Source organism: Rhinopithecus roxellana, chromosome 16 (genome assembly GCF_007565055.1).
Source record: "Rhinopithecus roxellana isolate Shanxi Qingling chromosome 16, ASM756505v1, whole genome shotgun sequence".
NCBI lineage: Eukaryota > Metazoa > Chordata > Mammalia > Primates > Cercopithecidae > Rhinopithecus > Rhinopithecus roxellana.
Window position 1 is genome coordinate 68,409,350 of NC_044564.1, and position 22,392 is coordinate 68,431,741.

General features: G+C 37.0%; 1 protein-coding gene across 1 annotated transcript in view; it reads right to left on the reverse strand.

The window, feature by feature from the left end:
• Window positions 1–22,392, reverse strand: part of BNC2 (basonuclin 2) — a 449,350-nt gene that overhangs the window by 145,242 nt on the left and 281,716 nt on the right. Inside the window, exon 5 of the mRNA XM_010355023.2 lies at window positions 16,702–16,804. Within this exon, the coding sequence (XP_010353325.1) occupies window positions 16,702–16,804 (103 nt within the window). The remainder of the gene's footprint in view (window positions 1–16,701; window positions 16,805–22,392) is intronic.

A 22,392-nucleotide genomic window follows, 5' to 3' on the forward strand; every position in this document is an offset into this window, starting at 1 on the left:
TCTTTTGTCCTTGACAGCACCCCCTCACAGACTAAGTGAAGGTGGGTAATTAAGGCAATTCAGAAGGTAAGGTGGTGCTGCTAGCTAAGCAGGAATCCTGAGTCAACTTGTCATATTTTCTTTCTTACTAGGTTAAGTATTATTTGGGAGATTACAATGCACTTTTAGTAGAAAAGCAGGATAGAAGTCTAATATGGTTAAGGAAAATAATCTTAATTGCAAGGTACACAGACTGAATCATAATACACAGACTTTATGAAAATCATCCACAATAGTACTATGCACAAATACTAGATTTGTGATCAATATGTTAGACTGATGGCCTTATAGCTATAGAAAAAGGTGTAGTATAGATCCTGGAAAGGGGTCAGAGAACAGTCACACAGTAAGACTGTAAGAAGAGCATCTATAAAGAAACGAGTATTTTTCTTTTGTAAAAGGCCTGGAGGAAAAACAAACAAAGGGTCAATTAACCTCTTTTTAGTATAGAGAATTTCATCTGGAAAAAGCAAAAGCTTTAACTGCAAGATAAGGATATTAGAAAAAAGGAAACAAAGTCATACAATACAAGCTTATTAAACTGTGAATGAGGTTACTGATGGAACATAATTTACTTGGATTTCCTCAAAATGCTAGAAACAGAAGCTTAAACTGGCAATTTTATGGCTATAAAACAAAGGAGAAACTGAAGCCTGGATATAATTTCAATAAACATTTTGATAAGATCTACAGTTTTCCAAAGGAACATGGTGGCTAAGCCACAGGACCCCAAAATGACACTTGAGTCTGAATGAAGAAAACTCATTTATGTGGGAACAGAATTGCCATAAGGACAACAGCTGGGATTTCTGTGCTTCATTAATGTATGTAATATAAATGTAAAATGAGTATAAAACATAATGCAAAATAGGTAATAAATGTAAAGTAATATGTACTTTTAACTATACTGCTAACTTAAAGAACAAAGTAATGTCCTATATAAAATTCAGTTTTCAAATGTATAAAATAGTGCTGGGGGTGTGTGAGGGGTAGTTATAAAAGAACACATCTATCACATGAAATGTGAATAACAATTTTTTATTTCTATTTTAAGTAACAGGAATTGCTCCTCAAACCTTCAAATAAATTAAAATAAATGCAAACCTTTAATTCTACAGACTTCACTTCCAATATTTTCTGTGAAGGTCACAGAAATAAGGACATATTCAGATACTTTTTTTTCTTAATGTAAGAGTATAAAAGTGCTTTTCACTGATCCTACAAAATTGGCTCTCAGTGATAGTTTATAGTTCTTAGTTTTCCACAACTTTTTTTAAACACAACTTTCCTTAAAAGTCAAATTCAAGTGACTTAGGTGGTTTCCACAGGAATATGCTCATTTCAGGTCCTGAGGTCCAGTGGAGTCCACCTAGCTGTTCAGGCATGGCAGTGTGAAGCTAACTGCCATTCATTAAGGTAAGAAGAATGTAAAGTAGAATGATTTTTTCAAAACCACCTACTTTGTAGAATAAAACAATTAAAAATCTGTATGAAAAGGGTCTAAATGGAAACCTGTTATTTCACTAATTTTCAGTCCTGCCATGGATATTTTAAAAATTTTAATGCTAATTTGAAGTAATTTTACAAGTTAAAAAAGAAGGCTTATTCTTTTATTTTGGGAGAAAGCCAAGTGAGCCTTAAATTACAAGGCTAATTGTTTCGAGAACTTCAGGTCTCTTGCCTCAACTCCCTTTAGAATTCCAAATTACAAGCATCAAATGGTCAGCTTTTAGGAACTCTGGATCCTAGACTACTATTTTAATTTCCAATAGATTAACATTTAACACACGTCTTTAGGGATTGTTTTTATGAAATTCTTTCCATGATTACTTTAAGAGTTCTAAAAGTTGTTAGCGATGAGATTATTACTGGAGCAATTTCTGGGGTCAGATTTGAAAGTTTTGATTATTTATAAACAGAATATTTTTACCACTCCTACCTCAAATGTCTAGGCCATAACCTCTGAATTTATGAGGGTGGTGGCTCTTCATTCTTGTTGATACGACCAATAATTTTCAATTATACTGCACTTCATAATAAGCACACTATACCCAATATAATGATATGTCATTTCAATGTACCTAGCCCATGAACTTCCACAGGTTTAATGGGATTTTGCGTATTTAGAATTTCTTCATAAAGGGGCCCTTTGGAATCATTATCACATCAATCCTTTCTCATTACAAGACTCAGCTCTCTTACCAGGCAAGAGTATCAGGGCTCAAGGCAAAGAGTTAGCCTACTCTCAGAATGTAAGCTAGATCCTAATAAAAGCCTTAACACTTGGGGAGAACATTAATAAAGGGCAATGATGACATATTAAAACTTTTTAGTGAATCAGGAGATCATGAAGGCAGGCAACAATTGTGATTAAGAAAACAATTTCGTATGACTTAAAGTAATATTTAGATCTGCACATTGTATTCACTACTTCTGAGGGAAAGAACTATGTAATTGGGAGCAAGTTAAGTAAAAATAACTCATGTTCCATTAAGTCACAACTTTCTAACTGTAACTGTCAAGGTTGAATTAATGAGGATATTTAATACCAAGGAGAGAGAAGGCTTGCTTCTAGAGCTTTTTTTTTTTTTTTTTAAGAAAAGAAGAAAATGAATGATATGTAGCTAAAAGAGTTGATCCCCAAGTGTGGTGATAAAAACTGTCAACCCTTATGTACAAAGGGTTTATTTTTTTTTCTTCAACAAATAGTGTGTCAGTGTTTTTTAAAATGAACAAACTCCACTGAACCTCTACAAATCCTCATTACATTACCATACCTTACATACATTATCTGAATTATGGTCCCTGATTCTTTTTTCTTTTCTCTTAACACATGAGAGATAATGTATAAATACTATCATGGTTTATTATGAATGTGATTCCAAACTGTAGGGAGGGAAGACGGACAAAAGTAGTTCTAATAAGCCCCACTGTCCTATAGATTTTAATCAACCTCAGTAGACGTGTAGCTTTCAGGGTATGTGGATATACACATGCACATAAACACCCACAGTTAGTCCCAGGTAGAAGCTGAGCTCCACTTGAGACTACACAGCCAATATTTCAAACTGACTGGCATCTGCCCCCGTGGCCTTATGCATAATGAAGTCCTCAAAACAGACTTTGAAAAGCGTTAAAGTCTGAGTGAGGCACACATAAAAGTATTTCACCACTCGGTTGTTCAGAAGCTCTCTCTCCTGGCTAGTAGATTAAGCAGGTCCTTGATTATACTTATTCTCCTGCTTCTTCTTTCTCACATGGCCCACTTTTGTGGGCATGCCTGTGCTCTTTTGCAGCAACTCCATATGAAGGTGGTAACAGGCAAAGAGAAAATTTTATCTGCACATTTTACAGTAGAGCTAAGAAGAGATTTAGTAATTGAATCTACTTGCTGAAACCAGGTTTGGAAATTATTATTATTGTTGCTGCTGTTCTATCCAATCTCCAGTTGCCACTGCCAGCTGAAAGTTGGCTACACAAACCCCACTTTATTCAGTTTATATATCAATGGATTAAATACACAGTACACTGACTATAAAACATACCTCGTTTTAAAAATAACTATTGAGATTTGCTACCTGAATTAACTGTGTACATCCTTTTATTAAACAAAAATATGAATTCTTCTGTAAGAAAATAATCACCCTACTCCCCAGTTCCTCACTTTAAAGTCTTGATTTTCTTAAAGGAGCATATATCTATATAAGAATTTCATTAAGCAAAAAGTACAATGGCAAGGCATATTTACTATTTGATAAAACATATGCTTTAAACTATCGCATGCGAAAAAATATTTCAAAATTGAGAGAGAGTTGTGATATAAAAAGCCAGCATCTGGTAGGGAAATACCTAAAAGAAAGAAATTATTATACTCAGTCGACTTTAAAAAAAAAAAAAAAATGAATGTCACGTTTGTGTCACAAGTATTTTTTTCCTCCTTCCCCCAGTAATTCAGGCTGAAATCTCATTCTAAATCTATAATCAATCCTTTTTCCCCACTGTAATCCCTTAAAATCTCTAGGCTATCACACACACTTTTGGCACTGATGTGTGTTTTCTTCTGGATTGCTGGATTTGCTTAATGCACATATCAAGTATCAAACTGCTTTGTATCAGTAACTGGTGGGATAAAAAGACCCTATGTAAAGATTTGCTCATAAAAACGGGTTAAGAGGGCAGTCTTAGGACTTAGGAAAAGTCTAACCTAACGAAATCTTAAATGCACGAGTAGAAAATGTTAAGCACTAAAGCAGTATCTGCTGATTTTTCCACTAATGTGATCAACATATGATTGAGCGGATAGGGAAACCTGAAGTTACCATCCGATTCTCTATTAGTGGGCTGTTTGACATGTATGAGTCATCAACAAGGCAAAAACTCTTTGGGGATTTAGACCATTGGCAAAACGAAAGTATTTTATACCATCACACATATTTAATGGAGCGCAAACTTTCAGAAAAGAAGTGACATCTCCTGAAATACTGTGAACAAAGAAACAGAGGGGAGATATTGGTTAGTGCTTTGAATTCTGTCTACTAATTTGATCATGATAGTAACCCTAATTTCTAATTAGAAAATTTCTAATTAGATAACTTCAATTAGTCAGTACCAACAGGCGCAATCAAAAGAGTCAATACAAAGTATAAAATGTAGCAATTTTTCCTTTAGATATTTTACTGTATTTAAAAACCAGTAATAGAAAACACTTGCCAAATTCATTTAGTCTCTGACTGAGGCACACATATGTGATCTCCTAATTTACAGCTTGCACATACAGATGTTCACACTTAGTAAAAGGGCTTCTTAATAGCTTTTTTAAATTAAAAGTGTGTTGATAATAGGTGTTTTAAATATATCCAAACAACACAGCTGAACTGACAAATGCCTGTCTTCATGCCTCACCATGTCTCACACTGTAGCAAGACTTTATAAGAGAGAAAAGGTTATATGATTCAGTCACATATATATAGGATAAATGTTATACCCCAAAAACTCCAAATGAAATCTTTCATTAATTTTTCTTTCTATGATCTGTTTCCAAGTAGAAAATGTTAGATAGCTACTCGGTTTATGTAGCCGAAAGCAGAACCACACAGCCGTTGCTTGCTGCCTGCAGTTTTTTTCCTTTGCAAAACTTTGAACCCCATCCAGCTTTGACACACTGCCTCTTCAGTTAATAACTATCAAGTTTCCCCTTGTCTCCTGTCTACTTTTCTTTGAGGCAATTGCGCACTCAGCACCCCGAGATAATAACACACATCTATAAGATAAAAGCAATGGCATTAATGTAATTGTCTGCCTCTCTCTCTTTAGCCTAATCTTTTTTTCCTTCAGTTTTGACTGCCTGTGTGACACCTGTTTTTGTCTCCTCTGATCCTACGACAGGTTTTCCGCTGACAAGGTTTTTGCCTGACAGAGATTCTGCAGGCAAGAACATAATAAAATATGAAGAACTGCTTGTCAGAGTTTCTGCCAATGCTCACATGAAATATAGAAAAAAAACGACTTTTTTTTTTTTTTTTTTTAAGGGGCCCTGTGATGGTCGCTTTTGGCGTGTCAGAAAAAAGACCTCCCTAGCCAAGTTCTCCAAGCCAAACAGGTGTTTTCTTTTATGTTAGAGGTTGATTTGTTTTTTAATTTTTACTGATAGTGGAAAACATCATTAGCCAAAAGGAGGCGGGTGGGTAATGTCTTACCCTCAGATTTTTGCAGGCAAAGGAATATTAAAAAACTGGAAAGTAGAAGGTATTTCACTCAAGATCTTATCTTCTGAATAAAACAAAAACACCAACATCTGTTAATGATTAAACAAATTTAAGTTATCTAAAATTTACTTCCTGGATATTCGTGCTACCAAAACCTCCCACTTACCTTTCACTTATTTTGTTGTCTGAAGACAGAGGGAAACAGCAAAGGTGAAAATAGAATGAGAACTGGAAAAGAAAAATGCGCAAATGGACATAAAGACAAGGTGTTTGTGGACTGTGCTTATACCTTAAAACGGGAAGAGGCTGCTGGGAAAGCAACTGGCAATTAGGAATCTGAGTGAGACTTTTCCATGGGCTTAGAGGTTCAATAAACCTTTGCTCCATGGAGTACATGAGAGATGCTGCATTAGGTTCCAGCACACAAAGATGAAGTGCCCTTCCTGAGCTTTCCAAGTTAGTGGAAGGATCAGTATTACCCAGAAACCTCTGGTCTCAGCAAAATGTGTTGGGAAAATAAAGAAGGGAGCACTTAATTTCTCCGGGGGTGGGGAGTGGTGGTGGAGAGGGGAGTAAAGGGGTGGGAATCCCACTTTCTTGATGAACAAGGGACAGGAAAAACAGGCCAGGATCAACAGTGCAGCAAGTGTGAAAGTACGAAAAACTGGGAAAGAGTTTACAGTGGTGAGTGTCAAGGGACAAGAGCCTGGATTTAGGGTGTTAGGATTCTCACACCAATTCTAACTACTCTGCCACCAAACCACTTTAACCCAGGCTTTAGCTCTCCAAATATATTATCTCACACCTAGAGCCTAGAATTACCACATCTAATGGAAATACAGTTCACAGCCGGGCACGGAGGCTCACAGCTGTAATCTCAGTGCTTTGGGAGCCAATGCAAGAAGATCATTTGCATCCAGGAGCTTGAGACCAGCCTGGGCAATAAGACGAAACCCTATCTCTACAAAAAATACAGAAATTAGCTGGGCATGGTAGCGCACAACTGGGGTCCCAGGAGGCTGAGGTAGGAGGATTGCTTGAACCCAGGAAGGGGAAGTTGCAGTGAGATGAGATGGTGCCATTGCATCTGGGTGACAGAGCAAGACTCTGTCTCAAAAATAAATAAATAAATAAATAAATAAATAAATAAATAAATAAATAAATAAAATTCAAGCCAAGATACATAACTTTAATTTTTCTAGTTTCAAGTAAAACAGTAAAAAATAAAGTGACATTTAAAAATATATTTGACACGATACATCACAAATATTATCAATATGGAGACAATGGAAGAACAACTCTTAATGACTATTTTACTCTTTTTTTAAATAAGATGACAGCTTCAAATTTGGCGTACATTTTATACTTACAGCACATCTCAATTTGGACTAGCCACATTTCAAGTGTTCGCAGCCATAACAGTGGCTTCCTTATTGGACAGCCAGGTTTAGAGTTGCCTTTACATTTACTGGCGAGTAGAATTAAGGCCTGAGACAGTCCTTTCAATCAGATGGGCTTGCATTTAAATTTACAGTGTCACTTGACTGTACAGAAGGCTAAGAGGCCCATGAGATCGAAGTGGGGATTTCCCTGGGTACCAGGGAGCAGCTGAAAGGAGAGAGGAATCTCACTACTGGGCCTTTTAATAAATACTGGCTACAAGTCTATCCAGTTGTGATATTTAAAGTAATACTTAAAGTACTTCTTATACAATTCTTTGGGTATATGCAAATTAATAACAAATTAATTTTAGAAGCTTTTGAAGATATATAAACATCTACAAAGGCAAAACCTGGTAAGAAATGGGATGTATAAACATTATTTTAGGGCTCCCAGAATATAATTCAGAGCTATCTTTGAAATACTATACTTATCCAGCAATATCACACTTCAGTAGAGAGGGAAGAGGAGTTAGGCGAAGTCACCATTTATGACACAATAGAGAAGGAAGAGTGGTTGAAAAGGATCAACATGATATTGCTGAGGCATATGGGGTCCTTATGACCCAGCCGAATCTCCTAGTTTATCCTGAGTAAAAGGAGAGGAGTTTAGTGTATTTCATTTATAACCCCTTCAATTTGTGTTCTGCTTAACCTGGTGAACTCCAGTTAATTAAGATGTTCCTATAAACAATTAAGCTTCCTGTAGGATCGTTAGCAAGATATAAAAATTTATGATGTAATAAAATGCAATAAAATGATAAAGTGGTGAGCTGATCAAAGCACTTCACATGCAAAAAGATAGGTGTGAAAATAGGTAAAAGTAGCCTTAATCCTACCTAAAATTCATCTACTTACAGCTTTTGGATTTTTAGCAGGTAAATATTACTATAATTTAACTGGTGCAATTCTCAAAATGACTTTTGGTGTAAAATATTCCTTACTGTGTTCAAATAAGGGCTCAAATGACATTTTAGGGGAAATGGAAGGTATAGAACTACACTGGATTTGCTGGGGAAAACAATTTCACCTAGGGAATGCTTGGTCTGACAGCCAAAAGAACTGGTGACCTGACCTCTGCAACTGCATACTGTAGATAACCTTCCCTGGAAGGAGAAATAGTTTCATCGCATCACATTCCACATTCGTACCTTAAGGGAGACACTAGATATTATCATTCATATTGATGATTTTATTGATTTAGTAATAAAAATACTCCTAAAATTGTTGTGCCAGAATATTGGGCTAACCCTACTCTTTCATGTAAGCCTCTCTCAAAATGTATGTGTTATTTAGATGCATTGCTATCATTATTTGAATTTTTCAATAAAATAACTGAGTCTTAGAGAAAGCATTACTAACTAACAAAAGGCAGAGAAGGGATCTGACCACTGGCCTGGCCACACCCAACTTTTAATCACTCTACTTTGCTAAAACATGTCTATCACGTCCACAGTGTTGAAGTAATACTTTTATAGGAATTTAGTGATAACAGCAACTAACACTTACTAAGTGTTTACTATGTATGAGTCTGCTGGATTATCTCATTTAATCTTAGAAGAACACTATGAGCTAGGAGCTATCATCATTCATATTTCACAGATGACAGAACAGAGAGATTATACAACTCGACAAGACTCTACCTACAGTAGGTGATAGAGCCGTGATGTGAATGTAAACAGTCTCATTCAAGAACAGCATTCTTACCTATTTTGTATATTGCCTCCCATTCATTCACCTGAGGCTTTTTTATATCCCAGGATACAGCTCTGTGTGTTTCATTCTCAACACCCTCCCATGAAACTCCTTACCAGCAGACCAGCAGTGACTACACTTGAGGCCAGGTCTTGCCAGCCTCACCTTATGTTCCATCTGAATAAAACAAGAGCTAGGAAAAAAAAAAAAAAAATCTGGGGAGCTAACAGGCAGAGAGCCCAGGACTTTGAAGGGGAGGCACTGTTTGTGCTGTGTTTAAAGAAAATTTAAGGAGTTCAAAGCACCATCCGAAAGGTGGGCAGGCTGAGAAACAAATCAAAAGCTGCTCAGGGACACAACAAGAAAATAGTTACTGCCATTAATCAAGCACCAAACCTTTGCATTTGTGAGGATGTCCTCCCTTTAGGGCTTATCAGCAGTGATCAGGGAGTAAAGGAGAGAAGCAGAAGAGGGCACTGTGCCCTCAGGTCAAGCCCAAAAAAGGCTCCCGTGCCAGGCAGGAAAATGGTCTTGCTTTTGCTCTCTAAAACGAAGAAAAAAGTCCAAGGACTTTGCTCATGGAAAGACCAGAATCCAGTTGCCTCACCAAAACTAGGAAGCAGCTAAAAGCTGTTTTCCCTAAGCAAAAGAGAATTTTGCAGCTAGGCAAAGCCGGGTTTCAGTATTTACAATCTGGAAAAACTAAGTCCACTAGAAAGACAAATTCTTTAAGCAGATACTGCAGCCGCTTCCACTTTTTCCAAAAGAATGCATCAAGGGAAGAAGACGATAGTGTTTCTATCCTTGTGTTTCTGAACAAAGCCCTAGAAACATCTTCCCTAAGGATCTAGTTCTCACTTTGCCACTGCTAAGCATGTACTTCCCTTCCCCCGAGGACTCAAATTAGTGCCTGTGCTACTGTTCACCAAACCCTAAACACCCCTCTGGAAAAAAATTTCTACGAAAGAAAATGTTGTTTTTGTTGGGATAATCTCCAAGCCAGAGCTTGCTGGGAACATTATCTTCCTTTGTCAGAGGAAACTTAGTTGTTTTTCAGTCTCCTCTCTTTATCTTGACACATTTACAAATTATCATATGGACACCGTTGTGGAGTCACTCAGAATGAGCATGATATCACAGAAATGTCATGCTTTATTCTTATGATAAAGGAATTTCTATTTGGAGTGGGAAGGAGAGAAGACTAGGGAAGAAAAGAGATTGGCAAGGAAAGGACTGGACTACTTTAGTTACGTTAGGTTTTGGACTCAAGTCAGGGAGAATATTAGAGAGTTACCAGTTGGGAACAAACGACTTTCACAGATATTTAGACAATTTATAAGAACATAGACTGGGACAAATAATAAAGACATGTGACCTTTCACAGGACAAAATGAAAAAGTACTTGTTTTGATCTGCCTTGCTTGTAAGTCCTTACAAACTACCATGCCTCCAACAAACTTGAGGAATTTGTAAATAGAATACTGAGATCTCACGATTCTAAATGTAGGACCGATATAATCAAAAGCTTTTTTTTTTTTTTTTTTTTTTTTGAGACAGAGTCTCGCTCTGTCACCAGGATGGAGTGCAGTGGCGCAATCTTGGCTCACTGCAACCTCTACCTCTTGGGTTCAAGTGATTCTCGTGCTTCAGCCTCCCGAGTAGCTGGGATTACAGGTATGCGCCACCACACCCAGCTAATTTTTGTATTTTCAGTAGAGACGGGGTTTGACCATGTTGGCCAGGATGGTCTCAATCTCCTGACCTCGTGATCCACCTGCCTGGGCCTCCCAAAGTGCTGGGATTAACAGGCGTGAGCCACAGAGCCCGGCTCAAAACCTTTTTGGGCCCAAAGGCTTTTTGATTACAGGATGCTCATGACCAACAGCCCTGATTTAGGATTTATGCAAATTGTGTCTGAATAGGATTTTCTTTTAGGTATGGGCTTGCCAGATTTAGCAAAGAAACATAAAGGACTCTCACCTAAATTTGCATGGTAGTATTTGTATTTAAAAATCATTTATTGTTTACTGATATTCAGATTCAATAGAAAATTCTATATTTTCTATTTGGGTGAGGGTCTCTATAAATACCCCTGGTCTGATAAGACATATCAAATACAAGCTGAAAATTCAAATTCAACGATGCTGAGAAAAGAAGAGAAAAATTATATCCAGTGAATTACAGAAAAAGAAAGGCTTGAAATTAATGGGTAATATGCATATTAAGTCTTACAGTACATTAAACCATAAAGCTGGTTGGTATATGACACTAAATTAACTTTATGCTTCTCATCATTTCCTGTGGTGAAGAACTAAAGGCTACCTGGCACAATCTTTCATGTATGAGATATGTTTAATAAATATCTACTGACTGATGATCTGGATGATGTAGACCAGGTCTGCTCACTTTACATTAAAAAAAATCAGAGGACTTTGGATGAAATATGAGCAGGAAAAAAGCTGGCTTAATTAGTAAATAATTAAAGTAATAATGTAAAACTATCTTTTCCTCGAATGAACTGCATGTAGTAAAAGGAAATCACATTGACAGAACATAATAAAAGAAAGGTCTCAAAATTCCAGTGCAACAAGCATTCTTGCAGGCAGACCTCGGCCAAAGGAAATAACACTGGTATTAATTCAGATCTCTTGAAAGTGAATGAAAATTCTAGTACTCATGCAGCTTTTTGGAATTGCATATCCTTTTATTTAAAGTCAAAGGAAAAAAGAAGAAAAAAATAATTTGCACAGAGAAAGCTGCTGTGGGTGCATTAAGCTACAAAATGTATTTTTTATTCATCAAGTCTCATATTCTTGCCAAATGCTCACCTCACACACCTAGGAAACAGTGGAATTGTTTATTTATTTATTTATTTATTTTGTTTTCTTTCCAAAAGAGATAGTCTTAACAAATGAGCTTCATCGAAGTAAAGGTTACTGATCTAGTTTAACCTAGTTTTAAAAAAAAATTCTAAATGAATTACCTTTCTAAAATCTGCCCACCTCTTTTATCAAATACACTTTTATCAAATACACAAATCAACTATAATGGGATAAAACAATTTTCCAGTTGTATTGGATTATCATTAAATATTTCCTAAAACCGCTTAGAATTCAGTTTGCTCTCTTTCTTATTTTTACTGTTTTATTTACCTTCATCTTAATGGTTTAGAAATAGTCTTCATCTAAACTATGGACATTAAAACTAACTTGCAAACATTAAACAATAAAAATGGTTTCGTGCAGCAGTCCTCAACTTTTACACCATGCCTCCTGTTTTTTTCACAAAGACAGCAAACTCTTATTGGTAATGCTTCCCATCAGAAGCAGGTATTCATCAAGGGAGAAAAGTAAGTAGGACTCACTTCCACCTGTACCCAATGCTGAGTGTATTCTAGTTGTACCAGCTAATTTTTAATATTCTGTAAAATATTTGGCTGAAGTCTGAATTCTGTGAATGGCCACATTACTACTCTAGTGTGGAGGCAAAGGGTAAAAAGAAAAAAAAAATTACATCACCAGAAAAGGAGCCCATTACTGCTCTTACCCTGGTATCTTAATATTATTTGCTACTTCTGAAACAAAAAGAGTTGAACTTCTAGAAAACTTTTGTTGTTACTGTTTTTCAAGCCATACTCAGATCTTTTTAGGCGAACGAAGGAAAAGCACAGAGAAGATAAAGCAAACAAGGGAAAGTAAAAAATATAGTATTTATAGTATTTCAGTGAAGTAGTGGCAGTAAACTGGAGTACTTTTACAGAGACTTGACGAAATTAGAAATTCTGAGCCATTGCTGGCCCACCAACTAAAATATTACAGACTAGGTATGGTCATCTTTTACCAAAAAAAAAAAAAAAAGTTTAAGTAAATTCAATAAGCCCTGCTTTCTATTATCAGAGTGAAAGAGCTAAGATTCCTTAATGTGGACAGGGTGGTGGTAAGGTAGGAAATCCTTTATTAATTTAGTGGGAAATACCTATTGATACTCAGAACTGCTCTGATATTCCTTCCCCCCTTAACTCAATAGTGCTAAGGATTTTAAGGAAATATTCTGTGAAAAGTAACACAGCTCACTAAGTATTAGTAATTCCAAAACCCAGGTGTTGCAGTATAATGAATTAATCACTATTTATTTATTTATTTTTGAGACAGAGTGTTGCTCTGTCACCCAGACTGGAAAGTGGTAGCGTGATCTCAGCTCACTGCAGCCTTGACCTCCTGGGCTCAATCAAACCTCCCACCCCAGCCCAAAGTAGTTGGGACTGAGAGCACATGCGACCGCACCAGGGTAATTTTTGTACTTTTTGTAGAGACAAGATTTTGCCATGTTGCCCAGGTTGGTCTTGAACTCCTGGGCTCAAGTGATCCACCTGCCTCAACCTTACAAAGTGCTGAGATTACAGGCTGTCAGACACATCACGCCCAGCCTTTAATTATTTTAAAAACACATTTCTAAAGATTTTTGTAAAGCAGCTAATGTCAACAACTTAAGCAGCTTTAATAAGCAACCTGTAAGTCAACAGAAAGAATGTGTGTTTATGTGTGTGTACATATACAGACACACACATATGTGCATAGATATGGTATATAATGACCCATGAAATCCAACATCTTAGGAATGAACTGAAAATGCTGCTAACAGGGAAAATTTATTCAAGAAAGGAGGTCAACAAATTTCTAAAAATTAATTTTAGAGAGAATACATGATTTTGGCATTTGGTTTTTTTTAGCTGCAGATATTAAATTTTTTTTTATTGACATAATGGACAGGTAGAATGCATTCAGTGCTACCATGAAACCATTCTGGGCAATGTATTTTGGTAGTCTTGTTGCTGTTCCACGCATTTCAGAGGAAAATTACACACTAGAAAACCCAAGTCACTTCCTTGTGGCCCCACACCCAGGACACTGCACGGTATAAGGCAGCTGGAAAGAATGCTGTGTTTCACCTCTGAGCGGAAGTAACTAAGTAGAGACATGATTTCAGGGTTTCTGTGCGGGGGGGTGAAATGAAGCAATTAGTTGTAATGCTAGGGGCAAAAAGAGTGGGTGCTCTCATCCCGCTGCCAACTCCAAGGCTAGAGGCCAACCCCTCACTGCTGTATTTGGCCTCACGAATGGGGAGAGTGTGGGATTCGCATGCCTGGGTGTATGTATTTTGAGCTATATACAGATATCTCCCTGTTGTGGGAAAAGAGAGGTCAAGGTGATAATCATAAGGGAAAGAATTAGAATTCATTTTACTAAGGTCTGAGAAACACCAAAATTAACATCTCAGAAACATAGAATTTTTAATGGTACAGTAGGAAAAGCACAGTCTGGTGTAACAGAAACATCTTATTCAAGTTGGGTGAAAAATAACATTCTTCAGAAAGTCCTCAAAACAATCACTGGCCAGGAATAATTTATGTTGTTCAAGAAGGAAAAAACATTGCTTTTACTTTTACATTACTAATGTAATATGCACATGGACATTAAACAGATAAAACAAACTGGTGACACAGTTAACTTTTACACTCACAAGGCTACCATAGTAGATAGATAATGATAATACAAGATGGCTTTGGCAAAAATGAGAGTGAATAAATGAAACGCCCTTTGTTTAATGACTGGCCTCCCCTTTACTGCTCATCTACTGTCCATTGTACTTTTAATATGCATTATTTAGAAAGGCTTCATATATTTTCTCTAGACTGTAAAGTAGGTACTATTAATCCTATTTTACAGACAAGAAAACTGAAGTCCAGCGATATTAACATGTTATGAAGTGATAGAGCCAAGATTTGACCTCAGAACAGTCTACACCCATACTGCCTCCAATATTCTTATGATTCTGATGGGTTTAGGACATAAGCTCTGTACCTATTACCTGGCAAAACCAATACTTCTTCAGAGAAAAAAAGGATATTTAGGAACTGTTATGGGTTGAACTGTGTTCCCCCAAAATTCCTATGTTGAAGTCATAACCCCTACTACATCAGAATGTGACTATATTTGAATATAGGTCTTTAAAGAGGTGATTAAGTTAAAATGAGGCCCTCAGGAGGGGCCCTAATCCAATCTGACTGGTGTCCTTAGAAGAGGAAATTTGGACTCACAAGAAGACACCAGGGGCTGGGCACAGTGGCTCACACCTATAATCCCAGCACTCTGGGAGGCCGAGGAGGGCAGATCACGAGGTCAGGAGTTCGAGCCCAGCCTGGCCAACCTGGTGAAACCCCATCTCTACTAAAAATACAAAAATAAGCTGGGCGTGGTGGCTCATGCCTGTAATCCCAGCTACTCAGAAGGCTGAGGAAGGAGAATGGCTTGAACCCTGGAGGTGGAGGTTGCAGACACCAGGACATGCCCCACAGAGGAGAGACCATGTGAGGGTGCCCGTCTACAAACGAGGAGGAGAAGCCTCAGAATGAAACCAACCCTGCCAACACTTTGATCTTGGAATTCTAGCCTCCAGAGCTTTGAGGATATAAATTTCTGCTGTCTAAGCCACCCAGCCTGTGGTATTTTGTTATGGCAGCCCCAGCAAACTAATATAGAACGAGAGATGAAATCATTGAACGTAGTAACATAAAGAGACTGCAGAACTACTGCAGCTCGTCTGTTGTTCAAGACCGGACTGAGAATTGTTGCTGATTTGGGGCCTTGTTAATAAAGCAGGAAAGCGCTCTATCCCTGTGGGCATGAAGGATTGCAGGATTGTGGTTGCATGGTGGAAACATACCCCTTCCCGGGTATTCCTCTCAGAGTACTCTCTCTCACAGAAACATGGCTGAAATGTTCCCACAACTCCAGCATACACACCCTCACGAGCAAGGTACATGATAAATTAAAAGCATTTCAAAGCATGGCCCAGTGTTGTTACCTCAGATCTTGCTAGAATAACATGACATTTATAAAAATACAACCCACTGGATGTTTGGCACTGCTTGGGAATGAAGAGTATGTCCACTTAAGAGGCAATACCCGGGGCTATCAAAAATCTCAAGCCAGGATTTCTTTTTATAAACATTACCTATCTTTTTAAATTCTACAGTCTGGGAGGTGAAAAAAAAAAAGAAAAAAGAAAAAAGTCTGCTTATTTCCAAGTCTCCTTTGACTTAAACAGAACAAACATAAACCATACACAGGAATATGCTGAACGCTCAGTCAGGGCACACTGACAGAACGGCTCTGTGCACCTGGCAAAAAGCCTCAACACTCATATCCTTCGCGTGGGGTCTCCCCACCCCGGGACACACCTACACAGAGCTCACACTCTACCTACATCGACCACCTCCAATCCCCATGCACACTGAAAGGGAGTATTTACAGGTTATATTTTCAGATACCAGCCAAATAATGTTCCCGTTCACTCTCTCATCCACCTGAGACCATACGACATTTAACATCTAGAAGGATAAACTCAGCCCTTAGCACATACGACAAGGGTGAGCAGTCATCGAGGAGTTCTCAAGCAAGGAGGATTTGCCAGCTTCCCTCTGAGGTCCAGGCCCTGAAAGGCCAACTGTGGTATGTTTGAGTTTCCATCAGGCCTGGTGCTTGCTGGCTGTGCCCATGCTCAGTAAGAACTCCACAGCCCAACTGTCCTATAAACATCTTGGCCTTCTGCTGAGAGCTGCTTGCCTAGCACTGCTTATTGGAGCTGAGAATATGCTGTTTGAGAGCCACAGGCTGAATCTTAACTAACATTTGGAGCACAGCTGACCTCTCTCTTCTCTAGGCCAGTGACTGCTCTAAACACACACACACACACACACACACACACACACACTTGAACATGAACATAATAAGAACGGGAAGAAAAGCCCAGATTTTCCTCACCATGTGCCACCCAGCCATGTTTACACTGATCACAAGTCCTCAGGTTAATCTTCCCTGGCTGAAAACATTCACATGTGCAGTTTACCAGTGTGCAACGGATGGCCTGAAAAATAAAGGAGGAAAAAAAGGTCAACATCTGTTCAAAGATACTATACTCTTTTCACCATTTTAATAAATAATGCCCACTTCCATTTTTAAAGGCTTTATGATGGCAGGGGCCTGGAGGGTTTTAAAAATAAATTAAGATATCGCCAAAATCTCTTATAAAAAAAGGTAAAGAAAACAAAGCTCATTCACTAATACAATCTTTTAGGTCATTCATAGTAACCTTTAGATTACAAACTTAGAATAAAAATAAAGGATTACATATTCTATAAGATACTGGATTTATGACATCACAAATCCAAACGAGGAAAAAGTATATTGCTGCTAATATATATTTCCACTTAAATTTATTCACTTGTCAATAAAGCAAAACATACACTGTAACAAAATAATATTCAAGTGAAATGTTTGTGAAAGTAAAATACAGCACACAAATATTATTATTAGAATACTACTTTTCTTCTGCTGAATTTCAATTAAATGTTGTGCTAAACTCTCAAATATATTTTAAAGACACTCCTGTGATCAATAAGACCTAACATACTTCTGTACTTCTGTTATTATTTATCACATCCCAATTCCTTGAGTATTTTTTTCTTTATTAATTCCATTTTCGTTCCTGTTTTGAAAAATACAAAACAATCCTCCTCTTATTTCAATGGTGATATAAGAAAATAAGTTTAAATTTTGGTTTTAGATCAGACATGGTACAGAAAAAATCATTTATGTGAATATTTGATATGTGGAATAGTACACCTGTATTGCAGAAAACTGAAAAACACACTTAAAAATCTTTCATTTCCTTATAACTACTTTAAAAAACCATCTCACCAGTTAATATTATAAAATGAATCCATAGAAAATTAGCATAAATGGAGTGTAACTTTTTATGAATAAAAACCTATGTTTAACAATTGTGCTGAAGCTGACCTATGCTCTCAGACTACAGTTAATAAATTTACCTCATACAGTGAATTCTAATTTGCATGGAAATTCTGAAGACAGAAGGGATTTAGTCTGATCATTCGCAGATTAACAATCTACTGTAACTACTTGAACTGCCAGGAAAAGATCTCTGCAGATTTAGATGCAATCAATGATTACTGATTCTGGGGTGGAGGGGTGGGCATGGGGATACCTGAAAGTGCAGCTCCGTGCGTGAAAGCCATGCTCACTTACACAGCTCCAGATGCTCATATTTCTGGAACCATTTGGATTTTTATAGAAACTGTCTCATTTGTAACAGGCAGTATTTTGGATATTGTTAATGTAATTGGACAAATTCCATTCACAGAGAATAAGACTGAGCAGGCTTTTACCATTCCCTATGCTTTGGATCAGGCACGTGTAAAATATTTCTCTTCTATTAATTAACATTAAATCTATGGATCCCTATTTGGTTTCAGATGTTGGAATCCTCACTGTAGACTCCATACTTCACCCCCATCTTTAATTTGTGCTTCTAATTAACACTAGGGAAATATTTAATTGTATAATCTTCCCTGATATTTCAGGATCTCTCTTCCAAATAGGTCCAATTGTAGCTAGGTTGTAAACTTTGTTGTATATAGAAGTGATTAATTTGTAGACTATAAGGAGAAATATTTCTTCCAGAAGTTCTTATTTCAATTTCAATAATTTGTTGACTGAGAAATATATCAGAACATCCCAAGTTAGAAACAGTTTACTTAAATAACATGTCCATTAGTTAATGAACTCACAACTTGATTGTACAGTGACCAAAATAAAAAGAGCTTAGAGGACAGCGTTTCCACTAAAAACAAGGAACTTTACAAATTATCTAATTATAAATTCAGATATGGGAACTATGTTGACATTAAAACATTTATATAATTCGAAGTGCAATAATAAAAGCTTTCATAAATGCTTAAAAAAAATACCTCTGCTTTACCAAAATCAAGCGAGGGCCAATAAAGTTAGATGGTATTTCAAGGACAGTTAATATAAACTCTAGCATAAAAGACACAAATATTTAAATCATTAATTTGATAAGATTTAATTATTTTATAAAAATATCCTAACTTTGTATTGTTTAAAGCACACTTTCATCAACTTTAATTATACCCAGAACAAATTTAAGATCAGAACAAATTAAGAGACTGTGGATTTGTTTTATTTTTATGTGTATTTTTTTTTTTTTTTACTGGTTGAATCATTCATTCACTTACTCTGAATTAGTTTATGATTCAAATATTTTGTCTTCCTAAATAACTTTATACATCTGGTACATTTGGGAATTCAACTTTTTAGATCATCATTCCTTTTTATGAATTCTATTCTTTTTGTACCTAAACATACAAACACTGGAACACCTCAACTCCTTCTGTATATAAACACTTAAGCACTAGAATATCCATTTTGTATTTCTATGAATTCCAGAAGGTCTATTTGTTTTAAATTCAGATTTATATAGACTACAATTGTCCCTTAAGGGAATTATATATATTTAAACAATATGGCCTAAATAAATATTTTGAGTAAGACTATTGTGGCTTCAAAGGAAGTTTTATTCTAAATAACATTTTTGAAACAGCATAAAACTTTGACATACTATTTATTCACAACAAAATAGAACCGATGTGATCACTGGCCAACTCACCCACATGCAAAAACATAAATTATCACAAAACTATCAAAGTCAGTTAAGCCTCAAAAACATACATGCATTACAAGGAGTCAGTTGGGAAGAGTTAAAATGAATACACTTTCATTCTTATGAATATGTTACGGCTGCCTCCATTCAGCTCATGTCTGAGTGCCTCCAACCCTCTTCTGGGCACTCGGAACAAGACCAAGCTGTTACATTCTGTGAACTACACACTTTGAAAATGCAGGTATGCAGAAAGGAGCAGACAATTCAGTCAGACTGTTCCCACCTATTTATGCAGAGATTAGTATTCAGGTCTGGGTAAAGCAGACCTCCAGGACCCAGTCTAACAAGGGTGCCAGGGTGCCTTGTAACTCTTTCCTCAATTTCCATTATTGGAAACTGTCTACTCTTTTCTTCATACCTGCATTTTCAAACTTTGTCATTCACAGAATGTACCACATACAGCTTAGTCTTGTTCTGAGTGCCCAGAAGGGGGTTGAAGGCACTCAGACATGAGGTGAATGGAGGCAGCCGTGAACATGATCAGCGTGCCCCAATTCCCCAAGAACAAACATAACAACAGCCATAAATTTTCTTAAGTCTGCAACTTATTGAAAGTAATTATTCCTTCTGCTTACCTTTACCACTGACTTCTTGAAAGAGAAATCCATGCACCCAGCAACCAGTGCTTCCACTTCCTCACCACCACCTACATTTTAACTCTGCAATCCGGATTCTGCCCCACACATGCCTAAAACTCTCTCTCTGAGAGGAAATGTTGTCATCCCATCTGGTCCTTTTCTCTAGTCTCCTTGTCCTCCCAAACTCTAATGCAGCTTGCAGCACTAACTCTCCTTCATTCCTGGGCTGTAGAGATTGACTATCCTAGTTTTTCTGGCAGCAACTGCTCTCTCCTCTCTCTCTCCCCCCACTGTAAATAAATACAGGTGTTTCCCATGGCCAAGCTCTTCATTCTTTAATTTGGCAATTTCATGCCCTCCTACAGCTTCAAATATCATCACTAAGCAAAAACCATCACTTTGGAGCCAGGCACTGCCTCTTAAGTGGTGGGAAGTGGATGGCAGTGTCCCTGTGCTCAAGGACTTGATAATTTGGGGTTTGGGCGCAGTGGATTTAGAGGAGAGACCCTAACTAAGAACATGAAAGAAACCCTCACACAGATTGGAGGACTGTCTCCTCCTCTACCAAACCTCAGGATTTTAATTTATTTATTTACAATAGTAAATTATTACCTGTTATAATAATAGCTAGATGGATTGAATATCTGCCATTTTCCAGACATTGTGCTAGAGAGTTTACAAACATCAGCCTTCTTAGTTCTCAGAAAATAGCATAAAGTTGTTACTACTATTACTTTTATTTCACAGAGGAGAAACTAAGGTAGAGATAATTTACTATGTTACCTAAAGTCACAGATCTAGAAATCAGAACCAGCCCTCCATTCCACTGATAAGGAATCTTTTTTTTTTTTCTTTTTTTCAAAGAGACACAGTCTAGCTCTGTCACCCAGGCTGGAGTACAGTGGTGAGATCATGGCTCACTGCAGCCTTGACCTTCAGGTTCAAGCAATCCTCCCACCTCAGCCTCCTGAGTACCTAGGACTACAGGCATGCACCATTACACTGAGCTAAGAATCCTGAGTTACGATTCCATTCACAGGAAGTTATGGGGCAGAGTTTTCACTGATATTCTGCCTTCCTCCAAAGATTATGTATCCCTTCCTTTCCTGTCTTCTACTCTCACTGCTACTACCACAAATCCAGTCTTTTTTTCTAGACTATTCAAACTGTCTCCTAATTAACCTACACATTTCTCCTCTCCTCATCTCCATGAATATTCTCTCTTCTTAAGAGATCCACACAGTTGATCGTTATTTGCTTGACTGAGGTTATTTTCACCCTCCTGTCAGATTCTGCCTACTCGAGTAAAAACAGTGGCTGTCCGTCCTCCTTGGTTAGACAGCTGACTCCTCTGTTATCCAAATTCTCAATCCCTACTTCTCTAACACCATGCTCTCTAGCTTCCCTCCTTCTAAATCCTGCTTAAGTTGTTAACTCCTACTCATTCTTTGGATTTCAAGTACCACTCATTCCCCAGGGCAGCGGTCCTGTCTCCTATTCAAGACAAGTTCCCCACTAGACTCCTGTATCATAATCAGTCTCTCAGAGTGCTTAGTATATAGATTGTGAATATTATATTTATTTGTGTGATTATCCGATATGGGTCTGTTTTCCCCTCTAGAACTTAAGTTCTGTGAGGGCAGGACAGACATGTCTGTTGGGCTTTCAATGTATAGTGGCAAATAATAGGTGCTCAAAAGGGACTTTAAAAATACATTATTCTCTGAGCCACTTTGCTCATCTGTAAAGTGATAGCAACAATGACATTGCAACAGTGGCAAAACACTCAAATGAAATAATGAACATAAAGCAAGTGTTAACCTGTCTGGCAATAGGAAAAGCTCAATAAATGACAACCATTTATGGCCACAAGAAACTTTCCACATATTATATTTAAATGATTGTTTTCTCTCTTATGATTCTTCCCAATGTATTGTTTTACTCCAACACCTTGCAAATTGCCTAACACATATTTAGTCTTAATAAATAAATGAACACTTTGACATACATAATACCATATTATTCATACTATAATCCTCTAAGGTAGGCACACAGATTATTATTTCTGTTTTACTATTCTGGTTCAGAAATGTTTATGTGTTTTACATGGCTCTTAAATGATCTAGTGGAGAAGAAGACAAATCTCCCAATTATGACTCAGTTTATTTCCATTACCTATAGAAAACTAAAGGAAACTTACAATAAAAGTAAGTAAATTATAAATATTCATATTCAAAAGTACGTCTAAAATATACAAAGCAAAATAATTTAGTAAAACAATCAACATTTGGTCAATAACACTTTTATATCTGAATATTAAATAAAAGTACATTT